This window comes from Musca autumnalis, unplaced genomic scaffold, assembly GCF_047663935.1.
Source record: "Musca autumnalis isolate F117 unplaced genomic scaffold, ASM4766393v1 scaffold_2, whole genome shotgun sequence".
Classification (NCBI taxonomy): domain Eukaryota; kingdom Metazoa; phylum Arthropoda; class Insecta; order Diptera; family Muscidae; genus Musca; species Musca autumnalis.
The window spans coordinates 253627272-253650425 of NW_027411755.1; the positions used below are offsets into that span (position 1 = coordinate 253627272).

At 35.1% G+C, this 23154-nt stretch overlaps 1 protein-coding gene across 2 annotated transcripts in view; it reads left to right on the top strand.

The window, feature by feature from the left end:
* Positions 1-1080: 1080 nt before the first annotated feature.
* The window catches only part of LOC141395493 (uncharacterized), a 71017-nt gene continuing 48943 nt past the window's right edge, over positions 1081-23154 (top strand). The window contains exons 1-2 of one of the 2 annotated variants that reach the window (XM_073971482.1): positions 1081-1432; positions 1502-2013. In XM_073971482.1, coding sequence (XP_073827583.1) covers positions 1779-2013 — 235 coding nt within the window. In that variant the 5' untranslated portion in view covers positions 1081-1432; positions 1502-1778. The remainder of the gene's footprint in view (positions 1433-1501; positions 2014-23154) is intronic. The other variant, XM_073971481.1, reaches the window with a different exon arrangement.

Genomic DNA, 23154 nt, shown 5'->3' on the forward strand with positions numbered 1-23154 from the left:
AAAAAATCCACGTTTATTGGAAACTTTGGTGGCTCCTAAAAATCTTTAAAAAATCCACGTTTATTGGAAACTTTGGTGGCTCCTAAAAATCTTTAAAAAATCCACGTTTATTGGAAACTTTGGTGGCTCCTAAAAATCTTTAAAAAATCCACGTTTATTGGAAACTTTGGTGGCTCCTAAAAATCTTTAAAAAATCCACGTTTATTGGAAACTTTGGTGGCTCCTAAAAATCTTTAAAAAATCCACGTTTATTGGAAACTTTGGTGGCTCCTAAAAATCTTTAAAAAATCCACGTTTATTGGAAACTTTGGTGGCTCCTAAAAATCTTTAAAAAATCCACGTTTATTGGAAACTTTGGTGGCTCCTAAAAATCTTTAAAAAATCCACGTTTATTGGAAACTTTGGTGGCTCCTAAAAATCTTTAAAAAATCCACGTTTATTGGAAACTTTGGTGGCTCCTAAAAATCTTTAAAAAATCCACGTTTATTGGAAACTTTGGTGGCTCCTAAAAATCTTTAAAAAATCCACGTTTATTGGAAACTTTGGTGGCTCCTAAAAATCTTTAAAAAATCCACGTTTATTGGAAACTTTGGTGGCTCCTACAAATCTTTAAAAAATCCACGTTTCTTGTGGTCCTCTAGGGCTCCTAAAAATCTTAAAAAAATCCATGTTTCTTGTGGTTCGAGGGCTCCTAGAAATTCTAAAAACCTGGTTTCTTGTGGTTCTCGATGCCTCCTAACAATCTGAGTTTCCGACTAAAAAGCCGTTTATGGCCCAACGGCAACCTTGCTCATCAGACGCAAACAAGTGCCGTGGAAAATGAAATGACGGTACACTCTTTACGTGTTTAATATCCTGTATGTGTGTGTGCGTGCCTCTATATTGGTGGTGGTAAGCTGTTAAGGCTCAACACCAAATCGAGCCAGGGTATTCTGAAATTCACACAACTGTTTTGAATGAGAGAAAAATTTCTTGTGTTTGTATTTTGGAGCCCATCAATGACGTAGATAGACAGAGGAGCTCCAAGTGAAAATGAGCCATTCTTTGCTTTGCTGCAGCAACAGCACGAACATCAGCAGCAGTTATTGTTGCTGGTGGTAATGCCTTCTTGTGTTTGCTTTGTGTGATTTTTGGCCGGGGATGTTTTTCCTTTTTTTTTCAGCCTGCGTATGTTAGTCCAGCAAAGCAGGAGGCTGGTGATTTGTTGCAGATAAGTGGGTGGGTGGATGGGTTGGAGTTGGCCACGGTTATCTACCTTCCAATCTTCGTTGACTGGCGAATACACAGTTCAGTGAATGAAATTCTAACGAAAGCGAAGGAAAAAAACGAACAACGGTGGCCAAAGTATAGACAACAACAATAGCACGACAACGAATACGACAACAGCAACAAGCTTTGCTAGCTGTCGGTGTGTGGCAGGCAGGCACGTTAGGTAGGTACAACAAAAATAAAATTGAGGCCAAGAAGACAATAAAAACTGTTGCTTTGTTAAATATTTCAGCAGTTCATTCAGGACTCTGGTGCTGTAAACATATCCTCGAACGAAAAATACAAAACCCCAAAAGCAGAACCAAACGAAACGAAGTAAAAACCCAAAACGAACAACAAACAAGAAGAACAAATTCAATTATTATTTTTTCCCCATAAAAAAGTGTGTTAGAAACTAGTTTTGAAAGTGCAAGAAGTTTTCAAAACAAAAAGTGGACTTAAACCAAAAACGTTTTTAACAAAAATATATTTTAAACAAAAAAAAAATCGAAAAGTAAATAAATTTGAAAATGCATTACCATCACCGCCATCATTCACGACCGGAGTTCAATTTAAGGCTATATTTGGCATTGGCCCTAATAGCAACTGTTGCTTCTGTGCCAACATCTGTTTTGGTGCAAAATTCCGAATTGGCCTCCAATGCCCAACAGAATCATCAAAATTCTCAAAAAATATTTAATGCCCTTGGCGGCAGCAGCAGTTCCTCAACTAGCAGCACCACCAGTTTCAAAAGCCTCAACAAAGGTAAGTTCAATAATTTCAGCTTAGCTCACAAATATTACCCGGGACATGACGTCTCTTAACTCTCGCTCTTTATGTGTGTGTGTGTTTTTCTCCAGTGAGAGTGTGTGAATTTTCATTCATAAAAATCCCCAGTTACGATTGATTTTTTTTAAAGTTCGTCGTTCGTGTGTTTTTGGGCAATCGTCGTCACAATTGTGACGGCCTAAAAGTGTGGGTGTATGAGAAGTTGTGAGGCTCATAGCTCCCATATCTAGGCTCTGATTTGTACTTCCTTTTTGGAAAGTGGTAAATGGAACATGTAGCTGCTATGTGTGGGATGTTCTGTTTATATATATTTTTTTTTGATAAAATTTTTGCCATATGCCCACGTAAAATTTTAAAATACTTAACGCGTACTGTTTTTGGTGGCAAACGAAACAAAAAACGCTGCAATGGTTTTGTGGTTTAGTTAACAGCTGTCAGCTTCATGCTGGGTTTATATAATAAAGGACAACTTAAAAAGTTAAACAATTTACTTATTTTACTAAGAGAATCATACTTTGACAGCTATTTTGTTGTTGCTTCCCATAGTTAACCCGCTGAATTTAATTTTTTGGATAAAATTTTTTAATATTTTTTTATTTTAAAAATATTTATTACAATTTAAAATAATAAAAAATGAAATCATAAAGAAGAAACTTTGTTAGAAAAAGTGCCAAATAAATCCAAGTACGGACCCCATGTATAGGAATATTCCCGTTTTATATATTTAGTCAATTTGTAAAGAATGAACTTGGAATAGACTTCCAAGGACCCTCGGTGTTCTGAACCACAACAATATATAACATACATTTTCATTTAAAAAATGCCTTCGCCTACTGTCAAAGGATACGTATTCAAACAATTCTATGGGCATTTTTGGTGTCTTCTAAAGAATCTATAAAACAACGCGTTTATTGGCCTCTTTGGTGGCTCCCAAAAATCTTTAAAAATCCAAGTTTATTGACCTCTCTGGTGGTACCTAAAAATCTTTAAAAATCCAAGTTTATTGACCTCTTCGGTGGTTTCTAAAAATCTTTAAAGAATCCACGGTTATTGGTCTCTTTGGTGGTTTCTAAAAATCTGGCTTCCTTGGAGGCTCCTAAAAATCTTTAAAAATTCACGTTTATTGGCCTCGTTCGTGGCTCCTAAAAATCTTTAAAAAAGGCCTCTTTGGTGGCTCCTGAAAATCTTTAAAAAATGCCTCTTTAGTGGCTCTTAAAAATCTTTAAAAATCCACGTTCGTTGGCCTCTTTGGTGACTTCCAAAACTTTGGTGGCTACCAAAAATCTTTAAAAATCCACGTTTATTGGCCTCTTTGGTGGCTCCCAAAAATCTTTAAAAATCCACGTTTATTGGCCTCTTTGGTGGCTTCTACAAATCTTTAAAAATCCACGTTTATTGGCCTCTTTGGTGGCTCCCAAAAATCTTTAAAAATCCACGTTTATTGGCCTCTTTGGTGGCTCCCAAAAATCTTTAAAAATCCACGTTTATAGGCCTCTTTGGTGCCTCCCAAAAACCTTAAAAAATCCACGTTTATTGGCCTCTTTGGTGGCTTCTACAAATCTTTAAAAATCCACGTTTATTGGCATCTTTGGTGGCTCCCAAAAATCTTAAAAAGTCCACGTTTACTGGTTTCCTTAGTGGCTCCCAAAAATCTTTAAAAATCCACGTTTATTGGCATCTTTGGTGGCTCCCAAAAATCTTTAAAAATCCACGTTTATTCACCTCTTTGGTGGCTACCAAAAATCTTTAAAAATCCACGTTTATTCACCTCTTTGGTGGCTACCAAAAATCTTTAAAAATCCACGTTTATTCACCTCTTAGGTGGCTACCAAAAATCTTTAAAAATCCACGTTTATTCACCTCTTTGGTGGCTACCAAAAATCTTTAAAAATCCACGTTTATTCACCTCTTAGGTGGCTACCAAAAATCTTTAAAAATCCACGTTTATTCACCTCTTAGGTGGCTACCAAAAATCTTTACAAATCCACGTTTATTGGCCTCTTTGGTGGCTACCAAAAATCTTTAAAAATCCACGTTTATTGGCCTCTTTGGTGGCTCCCAAAAATCTTTAAAAATCCACGTTTATTGGCCTCTTTGGTGGCTTCTACAAATCTTTAAAAATCCACGTTTATTGGCCTCTTTGGTGGCTCCCAAAAATCTTTAAAAATCCACGTTTATTGGCCTCTTTGGTGGCTCCCAAAAATCTTTAAAAATCCACGTTTATAGGCCTCTTTGGTGCCTCCCAAAAACCTTAAAAAATCCACGTTTATTGGCCTCTTTGGTGGCTTCTACAAATCTTTAAAAATCCACGTTTATTGGCCTATTTGGTGGCTCCCAAAAATCTTTAAAAATCCACGTTTATTGGCCTCTTTGGTGGCTACCAAAAATCTTTAAAAATCCACGTTTATTCACCTCTTTGGTGGCTACCAAAAATCTTTAAAAAGCCACGTTTATTGGCCTCTTTGGTGGCTCACAAAAATCTTTAAAAATCCACGTTTATTGGCCTCTTTGGTTGCTCCCAAAAATCTTTAAAAATCCACGTTTATAGGCCTCTTTGGTGCCTCCCAAAAACCTTAAAAAATCCACGTTTATTGGCCTCTTTGGTGGCTCCCAAAAATCTTTAAAAATCCACGTTTATTGGCATCTTTGGTGGCTCCCAAAAATCTTAAAAAGTCCACGTTTACTGGTTTCCCTTAGTGGCTCCCAAAAATCTTTAAAAATCCACGTTTATTGGCATCTTTGGTGGCTCCCAAAAATCTTTAAAAAGTCCACGTTTATTAGCATCTTTGGTGGCTCCCAAAAATCTTTAAAAATCCACGTTTATTCACCTCTTTGGTGGCTACCAAAAATCTTTAAAAATCCACGTTTATTCACCTCTTAGGTGGCTACCAAAAATCTTTACAAATCCACGTTTATTCACCTCATTGGTGGCTACCAAAAATCTTTAAAAATCCACGTTTATTCACCTCTTAGGTGGCTACCAAAAATCTTTACAAATCCACGTTTATTCACCTCATTGGTGGCTACCAAAAATCTTTAAAAATCCACGTTTATTGGCCTCTTTGGTGGCTACCAAAAATCTTTAAAAATCCACGTTTATTGGCCTCTTTGGTGGCTCCCAAAAATCTTTAAAAATCCACGTTTATTGGCCTCTTTGGTGGCTCCCAAAAATCTTTAAAAATCCACGTTTATTGGCCTCTTTGGTGGCTTCTACAAATCTTTAAAAATCCACGTTTATTGGCCTCTTTGGTGGCTCCCAAAAATCTTTAAAAATCCACGTTTATTGGCCTCTTTGGTGGCTCCCAAAAATCTTTAAAAATCCACGTTTATAGGCCTCTTTGGTGCCTCCCAAAAACCTTAAAAAATCCACGTTTATTGGCCTCTTTGGTGGCTCCCAAAAATCTTTAAAAATCCACGTTTATTGGCATCTTTGGTGGCTCCCAAAAATCTTAAAAAGTCCACGTTTACTGGTTTCCTTAGTGGCTCCCAAAAATCTTTAAAAATCCACGTTTATTGGCATCTTTGGTGGCTCCCAAAAATCTTAAAAAGTCCACGTTTACTGGTTTCCTTAGTGGCTCCCAAAAATCTTTAAAAATCCACGTTTATTCACCTCTTTGGTGGCTACCAAAAATCTTTAAAATCCACGTTTATTCACCTCTTAGGTGGCTACCAAAAATCTTTACAAATCCACGTTTATTCACCTCATTGGTGGCTACCAAAAATCTTTAAAAATCCACGTTTATTCACCTCTTAGGTGGCTACCAAAAATCTTTACAAATCCACGTTTATTCACCTCATTGGTGGCTACCAAAAATCTTTAAAAATCCACGTTTATTCACCTCTTAGGTGGCTACCAAAAATCTTTACAAATCCACGTTTATTCACCTCATTGGTGGCTCCTAAAAATCTTTAAAAATCCACGTTTATTGGCCTCTTTGGTGGCTCCCAAAAATCTTTAAAAATCCACGTTTATTGGCCTCTTTGGTGGCTCCCAAAAATCTTTAAAAATCCACGTTTATTGGCCTCTTTGGTGGCTCCCAAAAATCTTTAAAAATCCACGTTTATTGGCCTCTTTGGTGGCTCCCAAAAATCTTTAAAAATCCACGTTTATTGGCCTCTTTGGTGGCTCCCAAAAATCTTTAAAAAAATCCACGTTTATTGGCCTCTTTGGTGGCTCCTAAAAATCTTTAAAAATCCACGTTTATTGGCCTCTTTGGTGGCTCCCAAAAATCTTTAAAAAAAATCCACGTTTATTGGCCTCTTTGGTGGCTCCCAAAAATCTTTAAAAATCCACGTTTATTGGCCTCTTTGGTGGCTCCCAAAAATCTTTAAAAATCCACGTTTATTGGCCTCTTTGGTGGCTCCCAAAAATCTTTAAAAATCCACGTTTATTGGCCTCTTTGGTGGCTCCCAAAAATCTTTAAAAATCCACGTTTAATGGCCTCTTTGGTGGCTCCCAAAATTCTTTAAAAATCCACGTTTATTGGCCTCTTTGGTGGCTCCCAAAAATCTTCAAAAATCCACGTTTATTGGCCTCTTTGGTGGCTCCCAAAAATCTTTAAAAATCCACGTTTATTGGCCTCTTTGGTGGCTCCCAAAAATCTTTAAAAACCTACGTTTATTGGCCTCTTTGGTGGCTCCCAAAAAACTTTAAAAATCCACGTTTATTGGCCTCTTTGGTGGCTCCCAAAAATCTTCAAAAATCCACGTTTATTGGCCTCTTTGGTGGCTCCCAAAAATCGTTAAAAATAAATTTGCTTAACAAACGACGTTAGAAGCGAGACTGTAGATATTATAGGTCACGATATATTTGCTCTCAAATGGACATGTGATTGATTTGACAATGCTGACCCTTGTATTTCTTGTGACAGGGATCCGAGGCTCACCATTCAGATCCATTGAATTGTCCACGGATGCCACTCTTAAACCCGAAAGAGGTTATTAATCGTGCGTCCAACCTCAATTACTTGTCCTTCCTTACCTTTAAAAGTTTGTCTATGCGAATCAAGGGGTCACAGCACGGGGAGCTCGGGGCCCATCAATCTTAGAGCAAAGATTTTGTTGTGTTAACATCTTTAAAATTAAAAAAATATTGACAATTGTGCCTCTATTTAAAGAATTAAGGAGTGAAGTTTCAGTATCATGTTTAAACGAGGTTAAATTTGGCGGAATTCATGGAATAGCAACTCCTTCCGGATGTTTTCATGGAAGTTATTTAAAATAATGCAATATTGTGGTTCTTTATAATCCATTAAATGGATTCCTGGAAATTTTGTCATACATAAAAGTACATTGTGGTGATTAGGCATGTCAATCGGGGAATGATTTGTGAAATACTTGGGATATTAAAGGGTTTGTTGGTTTGTCGGACATTAAAAAATCTAGTTGGGAATGCTATTAATGGCCATGGCCATATCTGACAAATTTTTAGTTTGTCACAGTTGTAACAATAAGAAGGTGCATGACGTACCTGTAAAAATGTAGACAAATCATTAAGATATTGTGAGGAGACACACACTCACAACGAGCTCATTGAATCTGGAGAAAGAGGAGTGGTACCAACAAACAACGAAACCAACCTCTTTTGCCATTGTTTAATTTATTTTCGTAATAATTTAAGCTTTTTAGAGGACTTAAATAGAAACTGCGATTCCAAGCTACGTACCGTTGCTTGCAAACAGTTTCGGCCAACTTAAGACATAAAAGCCTCGACACATAAGAAGCATGGCATTCTTGCTGAAGTCATATCTGATAAAAGACTAAAGACCAAGTTCGACATAACTCAAATGTGATTCTGAAATCTTTTTATTAGGTCGAACTTGGTCTTTAGTCTTTTATCAGTTATGACTTTAGCAAGAATGCCATGCTTCTTATGTGTCGAGGCCTTAAACTCGCCTTTCCTTTCTTTAATACAAAACTAATTTTGAGATTTCAAAAAAAAAAAAAACAATTCATTTTGGAAAACTGGGTATGTCATCCCTAATGGCAATGTGTTTTTCGCAAAAAAGCTTAAGTTATTATTATTATTATTATTATTATTATTATTTGTATTATCATCATTATTATCCTTGTTGTTATCACCTTGACGTGGATATGTGCGTGTTTGTGCGCCCGAATGATTATCGTCAGCAAGACCACAGCTTATTTGGCTTCAAAAAGGGAAAAATATGAATAAACAGAATGTGAAATGAAAAATTGCAAATGTGTTTTTAGATTTCTGCGAAGTGAATTCCTTTGGTGGTTTGTATATTTTTATTAAATGGAAATATGTTAATATGTACATACATATGTATGCATGTGTGTACACACATTCAAGCTCACATATCCGCGTTAACATGTATGCATATAGACATAATCTATATTAATAAAAGAGTAAAGTGATTGACTGACTGACTGACTTAATGATTCATCAACGCCCAGACCAAACGGCTGAAGCTAGAATCTTGAAATTTTGGGTGAGTGTCAGTCTTGGTCCGAAGGTGTCAGATAAGGCTGGGTTTTTGGAAATTCGAACTAGAACGGTAAGAAAAGTACTAAATATGGTACCGTTTGTATTTGGCGAACCGGTAGAGCTAGAACTTTGAAATTTGAAATGAAGGTCACTGATGGAGTGTAGGAAAGATGTCCCAAAGGGTTTTTAGAAATTCGAACTATAAGTGTACGAAAAGTACTAACGTGTACTAAATTTGGTGCCAATTCGTATTTTGTGAACGGATAAAGGTTAAGGGTTGAAATTTGGTGTGAGAATCAAGGTTAAAAGGTACGGTTGACATAAGGAGGTGGTTTATGAAAAGTGTACACATGTGTACGAAAAGTACTAAATGGTACTAAATTTGGTACAATTATGATTTGGGCGAATGGATAGAGCTGGAATCCTGAAATTGTGAATTAAGGCTACTGTTGGAGAGTAGAATGAACGTAGTTTTAAAAATTCGTACTTATGGGTACGAAAAGTACTAAATGGTACTAAATTTTGTACAATTTGGATTTGGGTTCAACGGATAGAGCTGGAATCCTGAAATTTTGAATTAAGGCTACAGTTGAAGGGTAGAATGAAAGTAGTTTTGAAAATTCGTACTTATGGATACGAAAAGTACTAAATTGTACTAAATTTGGTACAATTATGATTTGGGCGAACGTATAGAGCTGGAATCCTGAAATTTTGAACAAAGGCTACTGTTAGAGAGTAAAATGGATGTTGTTTTAAAGATTCGTACTTATGGATACGAAAGGTACTAAATGGTACTAAATTTGGTACAATTTGGATTTAGGCGAACGGATAGAGCTGGAATCCTGAAATTTGTATTAAGGCTGATTTTGGAGAGTGGAATGGAAGGAGTTTTGAAAATCGGTACTTATGGGTACGAAAAGTACTAAATGGTACTAAATTTGGTACAATTACGATTTGGGCGAACGGATAGAGCTGGAATCCTGAAATTTGAGTTAAGGCTGCTGTTAGAGAATAGATTGAAAGCAGTTTTGAAAATTCCTACTTATGGGCACGACAAGTACTAAATGGTACTAAGTTTTGTACAATTTGGATTTAGAATGAGTGGATAGAGCTGGAGCACTGAAATTCTTGAATTAAGGCTGTAGTTGGATGGGTACGAAAAGTACTAAATTGTATTACATTTATCGGATAGAACTGAATTTCTGAAATTTGGAATAAAAATTGCTGCTGGAGTATAAGATTGGCTACTGTTGGATTGTAGAATGGAAGTTGTTTTGAAAATGCGTACTTAAGGTTACGAAAAGTACTAAGTGGTACTAAATTTGGATTTAGGGTGAACGGATTGAGCTGTAGCCCTGAAATTTCGAATTAATATTGATGTTAGAGTATGGGATTGAGATAATTTTGAAATTCGTACTTCGTAGACTACATTTTGAGAATAAAATGGAAGTAGTTTTGAAAATTCGTACTTATGGGTACAAAAAGTACCAAATTTGAATTTGGGTGAAGAGCTGGAATAATGAAATTTAAAATTAAGCTTGCTGTCGGCGTGTAAGATGAAGTTAGTTTTGCAAATTCTTACTTACGGGTAAAAAAAATACTAAATTTGGTACAGTTTGGATTTGGGTGAACGAATAGAGCTGGAAACCTTAAATTCATAATTGAGATTAATGTTGAAGTGTAGGATGGAAATTCGTACTTAGGGATACGAAACGAACTAAATTTGGTATAATTTGGATTTGGGTCAACGGATAGACCTAGAATCCTGAAAAGTGGAATTGAGGATTCTTTTGGAGTGTAGGATTGTGGTAGTTTTGGAAATTCGTACTTATAGGAACGAAAAGTACTAAATTTGGTACAATTGGGATTTGGAATCCTGAAATTTGGAATTGAGATTACTGTTGGAGTATAGGATTAAGGTAGTTTTGGAAATTCGTACTTATGGGTACGAAAAGTACTAAATGGTACTAAATTTGGTACAGTGGGTATTTAGGGGAACGGATAGAGCTGGAATACTAGAATTTGGTAAGACTACGGTTGGAGTGTAGGATTGAGACATGGAGGTAGTTTTTGAAATTCTTACTTATGGGCACGAAATATACCAAATGGTACAATTTGAATTTGAGTGCACCTGGAATCCTGTTTTTGGAATTAAGATTACTGGTGAAGTGAAGGATTGAGGTAGTTTTGGAAAATCGTACTATTGGGTGTAGAGACAGTGCTGGAATCTGTATTTTTTGGATTTAGTGTGGGTATTGGTGTGCAATGTTGATCTCGCTTTTAATTTTCAGTGTTCGCCATTTCCATATTATATATTGATTATTTGTTTTTATATCCTTTCCGCATACGAAGTAGCGGGCACTTTGCTAGTTAAAAATATTTAAAATGATAAGAGGAGGGAAAGGATCTTTGTACTTTAAGGGACATTTTTTTATAAAGCATTGCATATTTTTAGGGTGAAAAGAAGAAATTAAAGAAAATTAATAATGCCAGTTTCACTAAGACGATTCGAATATAAATTCGTTTCAATTACTATCAAATTTCTGTTTTTGAAAAGTATTTATTTTCAATCAAACCAACATTTTTATTTTAATTCGAACGAATTTGAATTCGAAATGTTAAATGTGATTTATAGTATTGATTTATAATTACGTTTTATTTTCAAGTTTACGCTGACTAAACATGGAATGAAACTTCAACACATGATAAAAGTAGGGAATTAGGCCGCGCATCAGACGACGGATCTTCTGGATAAGGCCACCACATACAAATTGTTTTGATTTCTAGTTCAGAGAGTATTTCGTTGTAGGAAAGCACATACATATGTTCCACAACACATCCCCGAAAGGACAAGGAACACACTTCTCATATCAATGAGTGCACACCGATTCATATTGGCTCAATGATATGACATCTACACACGTTTTATTGCCGAGTCCGAACGGCACTACGCGACAAAATCGATTAGTTGTCAATGAGAACCATACCTAAAACATTTTTGCAAAACATTTTGAAGTTGAAAAGCGTCATCTTATGGTACTTTTTAGCGGCTCTTAAAATAAAGGACGAAAAGGACATTGAATTAAGTGAGTTAGAAGGTCGAAGTGCTCTACAAAAATAATCCTCATTCGATTTGACTGAAGGCATGCCATTTAAAAAAAAGCTAAAACAACAGTGAACAAAGATATAACGCTAATTCCTGACGGCTTACAGGATCTCTAGCAAGAACTCCATCACGCCATAACGCGGAAGTTCGACTCACGGCGGATCTGTCCTTCGGGGTTCTTAATATACGCACCAAAGCCTTTCTTCACCGAAAGGAATTATCTCTTCCCCAAAATTTGTGTTCACAGTGATATCGGTAGTATGGGGGTTTTTCTTCATATACAACGATGTCGAAATGTCTGAATCAAAATTGTAAAGGTTAAGTTAACGGGTCAGAGATATTCTCCTTTTAAATTTTGGCATTAAGCAACACTTGTGATTATTGAGATGCCTGCCATGAAATTTCCTCCATGTCGGTAATATAGGTTTTGTACTTTCCAAAAAGATCAGATAGTGCTTAATCTGAAATGGTCCCCAAATTCCAAACATAGATTCGCAAAACATTTGCAAGTGTCCTTTGCGCGTTTTCACAGTACATAACGTTATTTTATATAAAATGTAAATTATAAAATAAAAAATAATGAAAAATATAAAATACAATATATAAAATATTAAATAAAAAACATAATATATAAAATAAAAAAATAAATAAAATATAAAATAAAAAATATAAAAAAATAAAAAAATTATATATAAAACATAAAACAAAAAATATAAAATATAAAACATAAAATATACAATATTAAAAATGAAATGTTAAATATAAAATATAAGAAATACAAAATATAAAAAATAAAATATAAAATATAAAACGTAAAACGTAAAATAAAAAAAAACAAAGAACATAAAATATAAAATATAGTGTATAAAATATAAAAAAAATATAAAACATAAAATAAAAAATATAAAAAATAAAATATTAAATATAAACTATAAAATATAAGTCAAAAAACATAATATATAAAATATACAATATAAAAAATAAAATGTTAAATATAAAATATAAAAAATAAAATATAAAAAATAAAATATAAAACATAAAATATAAAAAAATAAAACATATAAAACATAAAATATAAAATATAGAGTATAAAATATAAAAAATAAAATACAAAACATAAAATAAAAAACATAAAACATAAAATATAAAATATAGAGTATAAAATATAAAATAAAAAATATTAAAAATAAAATATTTAATATAAACTATAAAATAAAAAATATAAGTAAAACAAGTAAAAAAGTATCAGTCGGCTTTGCCGACAGAGATATACCCTCAGCCTGTATATATTGAAACAATTTTTTTCCCAAAAAACGTATGTATTTAGGGGGTTTTAAAATCTTTGGGAATTTGAACCGACAAAAATGTTCATTAGGATTAGAGATGAAAAGTTTTGCGGAGGAGATAATAAAAGGAATGGATTTACATTGACCATTAAGTGGATCTCGAGCCACTACATATGGTGCCATAGGGGGTTTTTACACCCTTCGGGATGTTTGCTCAAGAAGTATGGACTTGCCCATAAAAAAACGTTTACCATCGTAATTGAGGCAGCGAATGCAAGTTGTTTCAACAAAAATCAAAGTGATAGGATATCAGGTCTTAAAGTGAACTTATCCGAAATTTTGTGTGGGAGGTACCGGATGGAGTGGACATATATAGTCCATATTTGAACCTGATCTATATCTAGTAGATATATTAGGATGTGTAAAGTATGGACCAATTCGGCCACTCTCTTCAAGGGTTACCGTATGAACACATTTTCCGAATATTTTTGAACTTTTTTGGGGGAGGTACCTGACGGTGTGGACCGATATGGCTTATCTTCGAACTTAAACTAAGTTTGCACAAAATATTACGAAGGCAAAATTTAGGACCGAATCGGCAGATCTCTTCGAGAGTGATCTTGCGCTCCAACCACTACACACGGTGCACAGTGTCCGATTTTCCGAAAAACCTGACCAAAACTCTAAAAATGAATGGATTTTGACCTAACCTTTGGTTCTTATATTTTTTGGGCCGCTGATTACATTTTTGATATTATTTAACCCTCAGGCGGTCATTTAAGGGGTCTTTTTGGTCCCTCCTCCTATAAAATGTGATCTTATCGGATCAAAATATTCTACAAATTTCTTCGCCATCAATTTTTACTATAGGTCCTAGAATACACCAAAACTCTTTATCTTACCTTAACTCCAGAAATATGCAAATTAGAAAAACATTTTAGAGTTAATGTCGTACTTCATCAAAGTTTTGACAAAATTGTCATACAAAGCATCATTTTAGAAGAATGGCGTCAAAGACAAAAATGTTCTCAGCTAAATTTCACTATAAGTCACCAAAGAAATGAAATCTCCATTTACATTACATACCAAGGAAATATCGGTATCAATTTTGCCAAAAAACCAAGAAACTAAAATAGGGGTGCAAGCTTCCACAATTTCTACAGTTTTGGAAATATTTGAGTTAAGATCACTTGGAATCCTTGCACTTTAAGTGTATAATGTCTTTGGCAACTTTACTGACAAGAATGCAAGGAATACTTTTCTTAAAAAAATTAACCCTCGTGCGAGTCATAAAGAGGGTCCTTTTGGTCCCTTTTTCCACAAATCTTTAAAATCTCCTATAAAGTGTGGTCGGATCAGTCCAAAATATTCTAGAAATTTGTTCGCCATAAAATTTTACTATAGGTCTTAAAATATATCAAAACTCTATATTATGCCCAAACGCCAGAAAGTGACCCTATACTATATTCTGACATTCTGAATGAAAGGAAATCTGCATATACCTGCAAGACAAAATATCACATAAAAACGAAAAGTGCAAATATGTGCAGGATGTTTCGATGGAAATTGGTAAAAAAACCTTTCCTTTTTTATGAAATGATAAATTACACAGCCCAACTCGATCTTACTCACAACTATTTTCATAATTTATTGTGAAAATTGATCTTGAAAAAAATTAACAAGTACGGACATCAATTATTAAAGAACGCACAATTCATTGCGACACTGAACATCTTAAATACGTTTCACATACCTTTCATTACAATTATAAAAATAAAATATTTAATAACCGGTGTTTATTTTGCATATTATCATAGATTTATAAACAACTTAAATATTAAAAAAAAAAAAATAAAATTCCAAATAGGGTCACTTCGACCTGCTTTTATACCCACTTATTAAACAATAAATGTATATATTTTTCATAACTACACGCACTGGGATCCTATAAACAATATCTGACCCTTTTTTGTGTAAATTGATAGATCTTTTTCGATTTTTGGCCAGGTTTTTTGGAAAATCGGACACTGTGCAGTGCCATGGGGCCTTTTTGCATCTTTCAGGCTATTTTCTCAGGAAGTATGGACTTGCCCCTGATGAAATTTGTACCGTCGTATGGAGGGCAGTGAATAGAAGTTGTTGCAACAAAAGTCGAAGCGATTCTAGAGCAGGTCCTAATCTGAACTTATCCAAAATTTTGTGTGGGAGATACCGGAAGTAGTGAACCGATTGAGTCCATATTCGTACCTCATCTAAGTGCGGTAGAAATTTCACGATGTGGAAAGTATGGATCATATCGGTTACTTCCTTCAAGAGTTATCTTGCGCGCAAGTTTTCCGAACATTTTCGAACTTTCGTGGGGGAGGTACCGGAAGGAGTGGACCGATATAGCCCATCTTCGAACTTAAACTAAGTTTGGGCAAAATATTACCAAAACCAAATTTTTGACCGAATCGGTTGATCCATTCGAGAGTTATCGTGCACACCAGCCAGACAGACAGACGGACGGACATTGCTAAAGGGGAGTACACACTAACAGTCAAAACTGACAGTCAACGTACTTTTAGGACAATTTTCCGGCAAATAACAACTTTTATTTAGCTAAAAACGTTTGAAATACAATATTTACGGTATTATTTAGAGATAACAAAAGAAATTTTTCAGTTAGGCTTTGATGTTCACGAAATAGACCTCGATGACTGTCAGTTTTGCTTGTCAATGTGTACTATACTTAAATCGACTCCAAATTGTCTGAAACACATTTCGTCCAAACATACTTGGGGTCTAACACCATTATTTCGATGAGGCACATTTTACTCGTATGAAAGTGTATATACCCTCGTTAGCATAAATGCTGAGGGTATAAAAATATAGAATATAAAATATCACATGAAAAATAAATTAAATATAAAATGTAAAATATAAAACATAAAATATATAAAAAAAAAACTAAAATATAAAACATAACATATAAAATATTAAACATAAAATATAAACTATAAAATATAAAAATAACAATAAAAAATATAAAATATAGAATATAAAATATTAAATATACAATATAAAAATAAAATATAAAATAAAAAATATTAGGTATTAAATATTATGTATTGAATATAAAATAAAATGAGTCAGCCCAACATTTTAGGGGTGTCAAATACACTTCTCGTCGATCCAGGGATCCCATGCACTCGATCGTTTACTCCGAAATTCTCCCCATATCAACTAAGTTTTCCGCGGCGAATTATTTGCTTCGCAGCTATTTAACATATTCACTAGGCGATCCATTGTCCGTAGCTGTGGATGCGTCTAGTATCACTCAGCATGGGCCTAATTACAGTACTCGATTTGATCGAGTATGTATTTGCGCGTGAATGAAAAAATCGGACTATGAAAACCTATACGCGCCACCAATCGTACATTTAGTAAGGTAGATTATGTATTAGTAATCTGTTACAACAATGTCAAAAAGTTTTACAAAAATAAACCATTTCGCACATTTTTCTAGCACAACTTTATTCCGAAATTATTTATTATTTATTTATTTCCATTCATGTAATAAAAGGCCTATAAGACCATATAAAATATTACACAGCTTACAAATCCAATCCTGAGCATATACAATTTTCTATTACAAATAAAATTTAATTCATTAAAAAAATACTACATACGAATGCAATTGAACATTCAAAAAGTATTCAACAAATATTTAATATTTTTCTTTTTTTAGTTTTTGCTTAAAAAAAAACACATTTTTTACTATCTACCTTCTTAATGAAGAACACATAGGTTTTCATAGTTCGATTTTTTTTTCTTTTACGAGCAAATACTCGATCGAATCGAATGCCGTAATTATGGCCCAGCTATCATTTTTATTTGTTTTGCCTATTTATAAAAAGGGGAGTGAATCGTTCAATGTGGCGTATACTCTTTTCGAAAACAATTCAACTCATTATATAACTCATACGCTCAGCAGCACTAAATTTGTTGTTATTAAGAAGAAGAAAAATCATTCATCAATTTATATATTTTTTTAAACCCAAGTAAACAAATGAAAGCTGTCACTTTAACTGAAAACAAGTGTCGCCACCCTGTCGCAGGTCAGCAAAAATAACAGCAATGAAAGTAAAAAGATATCGACGTCATATAACTTCACAAAAAAAAAAAAACTTGAACATTTTTGCAGGTATGATAAAGTTTAATTTACACACATACACACCGAGACACACAAAAACTGCCACAAATAAAGCAAACAAATTCTAAGAAGTAAACAAATGAAATCCAATCGTAAACTTCTCTGCTTCTCTTCTTCATTTCTGCAAAAAAGAAGAGAAGCAAAATTCATTCATAAAGAAATAAAAGAAGCGCAGAAAAAATTAGACTTCCCCTTCGCGAAAAAAACTGAACTTATTTTATATGTGCGGCGCATTTATTTGTTGATGTGTAGCATTGTGTGTGCCTCTTAGTGAGATGGTGGCAATGCGAACTGAAAACATGTGTAACAAACTTTGGACAATTTTTAACTCCAACTGCTGCTGTTTTCTTTGTCATGTTGTGGCCTTAAGGAATCTAAAAAAACGCCAACGCATTATGCCAATAACAAATAACTTTTTCTTTCTTCTTCTTGTTCGTCTTACACATATTTGTAATTTTTGGTCGCCTAGATTATGCCCGCACACACACACACGCAAACACTTATAATATGTGTTTATATTAGCACATGTTTTGCATTTTATTATATACTACGTATTTTGTTTTACTTTCCTCAATACCTCCTCCCATCTTGTAACGCTTGCTGTGGTAGGATCTGCTTTTAGACACTTGTTTTCTTACGTCAAATTGTATTTTACATACATACATATGTATGTATATCTGTGTATATGGGTGTGTGTATGTCTATAAGCGAATATAATGACTATGTCTCTTATCGGGATTTTTGTGTGGGTTATTTTTATACCGTTACATTATTGCGTGGGTAGATTATTATACGCTAAGTTGCACAAACACATTGCAGCAATCCTACCCCAGGCCAAAAAATGTATTATGGCCAAATGATTGATACTGTCAAAGGGGAGATTACTAACTTACATGAATAACAAGGCCCACGCTAGAAATGCATATGTAAACAGAGCGGCCAAGATTACAATGAAAGGAATGTAATGAAAGTCCAAACCAAAGTCCAAATATCTCATAAGTTTCGAAGAGTTTGGAAATATATTCTTCCGTCGTTTTGACTATGCGGCAATTGTTCTTTATCGAGCCGTCTAAGTAAAAAAGTACTTACTCTTAGTACCTTGTAATTACTCAGAGAATTTTGTATATTCTTGATCTATATGTATATCCTCAGACTATATGTTAACGAGGTTACACGCACTACGTTACCCAGGGGATGATAGATCCCAAGATACGGCCGGCTTTAACATGGCAAAGCCTAGAACTTATATGTAACCGTTTTATACTCTCCACCATAGTATGGAGGGTATATTAGGTTTGATTTTCCGTTTGTGACGTATTAAAATAATCATTTGTCAACCTATAAAGTATATATTCTTGATCAGATCAGATCTAAGCCGATCTCCGTCCGTCCGTCTGTTGTAATCAATCTACCATCCACAAAAATGAATATAGGTTGCTGACATTTTTGGAAGATGCGTCTATTGTTTGCCGGCAAGTTCGATGATGAGATATAGCGGCCCATGTTTTAGTGTAGCTCCCATTAACGGTATCTCCCGATTTCAGGTATTTTTATTTTTACGTTTTTAGTCACATCTTCAGACCGAAGCAGATATAATTTGACATTTAGAGTTCCTAGTGACAAAAAAAAACTTATATTTCAAAAATTATGGACATAAGTCCATGCTTTGATATAGGCTCCATATAGCGGAACCTTCGATTTTCGATATTTTAAGGATTTTAGTGATATTTTTTAACCTAACTAGATGTAATTTGACATTTGAGTTTCTCAGTGGTCACGAAACTTCTTCACTAAAAAATCGTCAACATAGGTCCATGTTTTGGTATAGCCCCCATATAACGGTACCTCCCGATTTTCGGTATTGTGAGGGTTTTACCTAAAATTTTTAACCGAACTAGTTTTAATTTGACATTTAAGGTTCTCAGTGGTCACGAAACTTCTTCACCAAAAGTCGTAAACATAGGTCCATGTTTTGGTATAGCCCCCATATAAAGGTACCTTCCGATTTTCGGTATTGTGAGGGGTTTAGATACAATTTATAACCGAACTAGCTGTAATTTGCATTTGAGTTTCTATGTGGTCACGAAACTTATCTTTTAAAACTCGTCAACATAGGTCTATGTTTTGATATAGTCACCATATAACGGTACCTTACGATTTTCGGTATTGTGAGGGTTTTATGTACAATTTTTGACGGAACTAGCTGTAATTTTACATTGGGGGTTCTTTGTGGTCGGGTGCCACCGTGGTGCAATGGTATGCACGCCCGCCTTGCACGCAGAAGGTCGGGGGTTCGATTCCCCGGCCAGGCAACATCGAACATTTTTCAACGGTGGCAAAATACCCCTCAGTAATGTTGGCGACATTTCCTGAGTATTTCAGCCTTGAAAAACTTCTCCATAAGTGGTGTCTTAAGACACGCCGTTCGGACTCGGCGATAAACAGTAGGTCCCATATCATTGAGCTAAATATGAATCGGGGTGCACTCATTGATATGAGAGAAGTCTCCCTTGTCCCGTATGGGATGTTGTGGAACAATGTTTGTTTGTTTGTTCTTTGTGGTCACGAAACTTCTAGTCAAAAAATCGGCAACATATGTAGGTCAATGTTTTGGTATAGCCACCACATAACGGTACCCCCCGATTTTCGGTATTGTGAGGGTTTTAGATGAAATTTTTAACCGAACTAGCTTTAATTTGACATTTGAGGTTTGTCATTGGTCACAAAACTTCTGCACCAAAAATCGTCAAGATAGGTCCATGTTTTGGTATAGCCACCATATAACGGTACCTTCCGATTTTCGGTATTGTGAGGGTTCTAGCTACAATTTTTAACCGAACTAGCTGTTATTTGACATTTGAGGTTCTTTGGGGTCACGAAACTTCTCCTTAAAAAATCGTCAACATAGGTCCATGCTTGGGGGCTTATCCCCATATAACGATACCGATCGGTTTTCATTATTTAGAGGATTTTAGCTAAAATTTTAAATCGAACTAGCAGCAATTTCAAAGGAAACTAATTATTCCATTTTAGTTAAGAATATTTTATGGTGAAGGATTTAAAAAGTTCAGCTCGCCCAAACTCAACGACGTTTTGCTTGTCTTTTATCTCAAGTGAACATTGGCCTATTCGTGGTGTCACCTGGGGAACTTTAACATTCGTTAAAGTTAGTGATTTGGCGTTCGTTCTCTCAGAGGACAGAAAAAAATTAAGTCGAATAGGTAACCCACTTTTTTCCAAAAAAATCCTACTGTGAAATAGGAAGAAAAAGTAAAATAAACACCTCTAAAGTTGACGGCTCCGCAAACGTTTTAAGGATCATAATCTGCGAATCTGAACTTGAAATATTCGAACTCTTTATATAGAAGGTGCAGTATACGCACTGGCAGATGTACTTGCAAAGTCTAAGGCTGATATTACTGTCATACTGGAAATGTGATGGCTTGGGACAGGAGGTAAAACACCTGTAATACGATTCTCTAGCTACATTTTTTGAGCTACCGACAAAAATCCGTAAAATGTATATGCCCATAACCGATAGGAACAGTGAAATTTTAACCATTTTAATTTTACCGATGTTTGTCGGTATCTCAAAAAGTGATTTAGAGTTAATCGCCCTACTGATTGCCAGCTTCAGACCAGCTTTTTGAAAGACTTGCTACAATTCGCTAAAAGATAAATTCTTCAACATCTGTCTTATGTGCGCCAATGGCTCCACCGAAGACAAGGACGAACACACCAAAGAAATATTTTACGATCGCTTTGAAAAAAACATATTACCGATGTCCTGCCCATGACATTAACATTATTCTGGGCGATTTTATTGGCAAAATGGGAAAGGTGAATATCTTCGACTCAACAGTCGGAAAATTAAGATTCAACTATGAAACATCCGAACTCATTGCGTTGACAGTTGCTTCAATGCGTAGACTGAATTTTCCGATAGTTAGGCCGAAGATATATATCACTAATAGACTTTGCAGCGGCGTAGCACACAAGAAAGATATCGGGAGTAAAGGAGAGAGAAGAAACGCCTTTTCCGAAGTATAAAAGGTAAAAATGAAAAACGGGAGAAAAGTCTATCAAGAAATTAAAAATCCATCTGATCACTTGGAACCGCCATATCCTTCTGTAGAGACGAGCAAGGTAATCTGGTAACAGAAACATATAGTGTTCTCAGGTTGTGAAAAGATAATTTGTTTATACCCTCAGCATTTAGGCTACAGAGGGTATATACGGCTTCATACGACCGAAAATGTGCCTCATCGAAATAATGGCCTTAGACCCCAAGTGTGTTTGGTCGGAATTTATCTCAGACAATTTGGAGTCGATTTAGCCATATCCATCCATCTGTCTTGCTAGCTGGAGCGCACGATAGTCCTCAAACGTAGCAACCGATTCGTAATATTTTGTCCAAACTTAGTTTAAGTTCGAAGAAGAGCCATATCTCTCCACTCCTTCCGGTACCTTCCCCACAAAAGTTCAAAATGTTTACTTTGTACATCCTAATATTTCTGCCAGGCATCGATCAGGATCGAATACAGACTATATCGGTCCACTCCTTAGGGTATATTTCACAAAAATTTTCAGTTCAGTGCAATTTAGGACCTATTCTTGGATCGGTTTAATTTTTTTCGCAACAGGTTATGCACGAGGACACTATTACGAAGGTACAAATTTTTTCAGGGCAAGTCTATAATTCTTTAGAAAATGACCTGAATGAAGTAAAATACCCCTACGGTCACCATGTGTAGTGGATATCGCGATGGTCCTAACTTTTCATATCGTAATATTTCTGTTAATCTTAAGGTAAGGTCACAGTACGGAAATATTTGTTCCAGCGACAGTCAGTGTGCGCTTACTGAGAGGAAGTGAGCATAAATTTCAATGCATTATTTACGCTCACTTGCTCTCAGTGACTGACTGTCGCTGGAGCAAATATTTGCCTAATGTGACCTTACCTTTAGATAAAGTTCATAGATGGTGCTTATCAGTCCACTCCGCCCGGTAACCCTCTCACGATATTTCAAAAATTGATTGCTAAAATGGTACGAGCAATATCTCTTAAACGGAGCAACCGATTTGGACCAAAACTTCAAATCTCATAATATTTTGTCCAAACTTAGTTTATGTTTTAAAATGGGTCAGTCCACTTTTTAGACTACCTTCCTCGCAAAAGTTCACAATTTTTCTTTGCAGTGCAGTTTAAAGTCTGTTCGAGTATTCTTTGGAAGTTTTTTATCGAAGCTACTCTTTGTGGTCCTGTTTACCGCGGTATTATGTTTTTTCGTGGGCAATTATTATTATCTAAATTTACGCTGAACATCTGAAATGACTGGAGGGCGTGATATCTATCGACAGAAATGTCTCCAAAAATAACACCCACTTCCTAAATGCACTACATCGGTACATTCCTTCAGGTACCTAATTTTGAGTTTTAATCAAAATCCCTATTTTTTCGGCAAGTTCGTATGTCCAAAAAGGGAGACAAAATTCAGGAAACCCCTTAAAAATAAAAATTTTTTGGTGATTTTTGTTTTGTAGCCGCTATTTCATTCGATATTGTCCATAGATAAAAGTTTCAATTCACACAGTCTGAGGGTATATCTCAACTTATATTTTTTTACTTGTTTTGTTTTCAAATTAAAATATGAGGTAGATTGGTCGGGATTCGTCGGGATTTATGACTTCAACCCTGGAACAGAAGCAAACTTCGGCAACACATGCAAAATGTTCTTCGAAATGTCTTTGGTCGTATGTCCTCTAAAGGAGAGCAAGGCAATTTGGTAACGGATACCGATGGCGTGCTCAGGTTATGAAAATGATATTTTCCTATCTTTTGGTATCCAGTAACAAAAGCAGTGAAGATACCATAGAGATTCAATCCCGGAAGATGGTATTGAGTCTATATCGCCTGGCCAGAATGAAATAAAGGAAACAATAAACCGGCTGAAGAATAATAAGGGCGCAGGAGCCGGTAACTCCTAGTCGACTGACTAAATGACTGAAATTTGGTGGATAGTGTTCGGCAGAGGTATGAAACATTCTAACAGATATTTGTGGGTGTAGGTCCACGTAT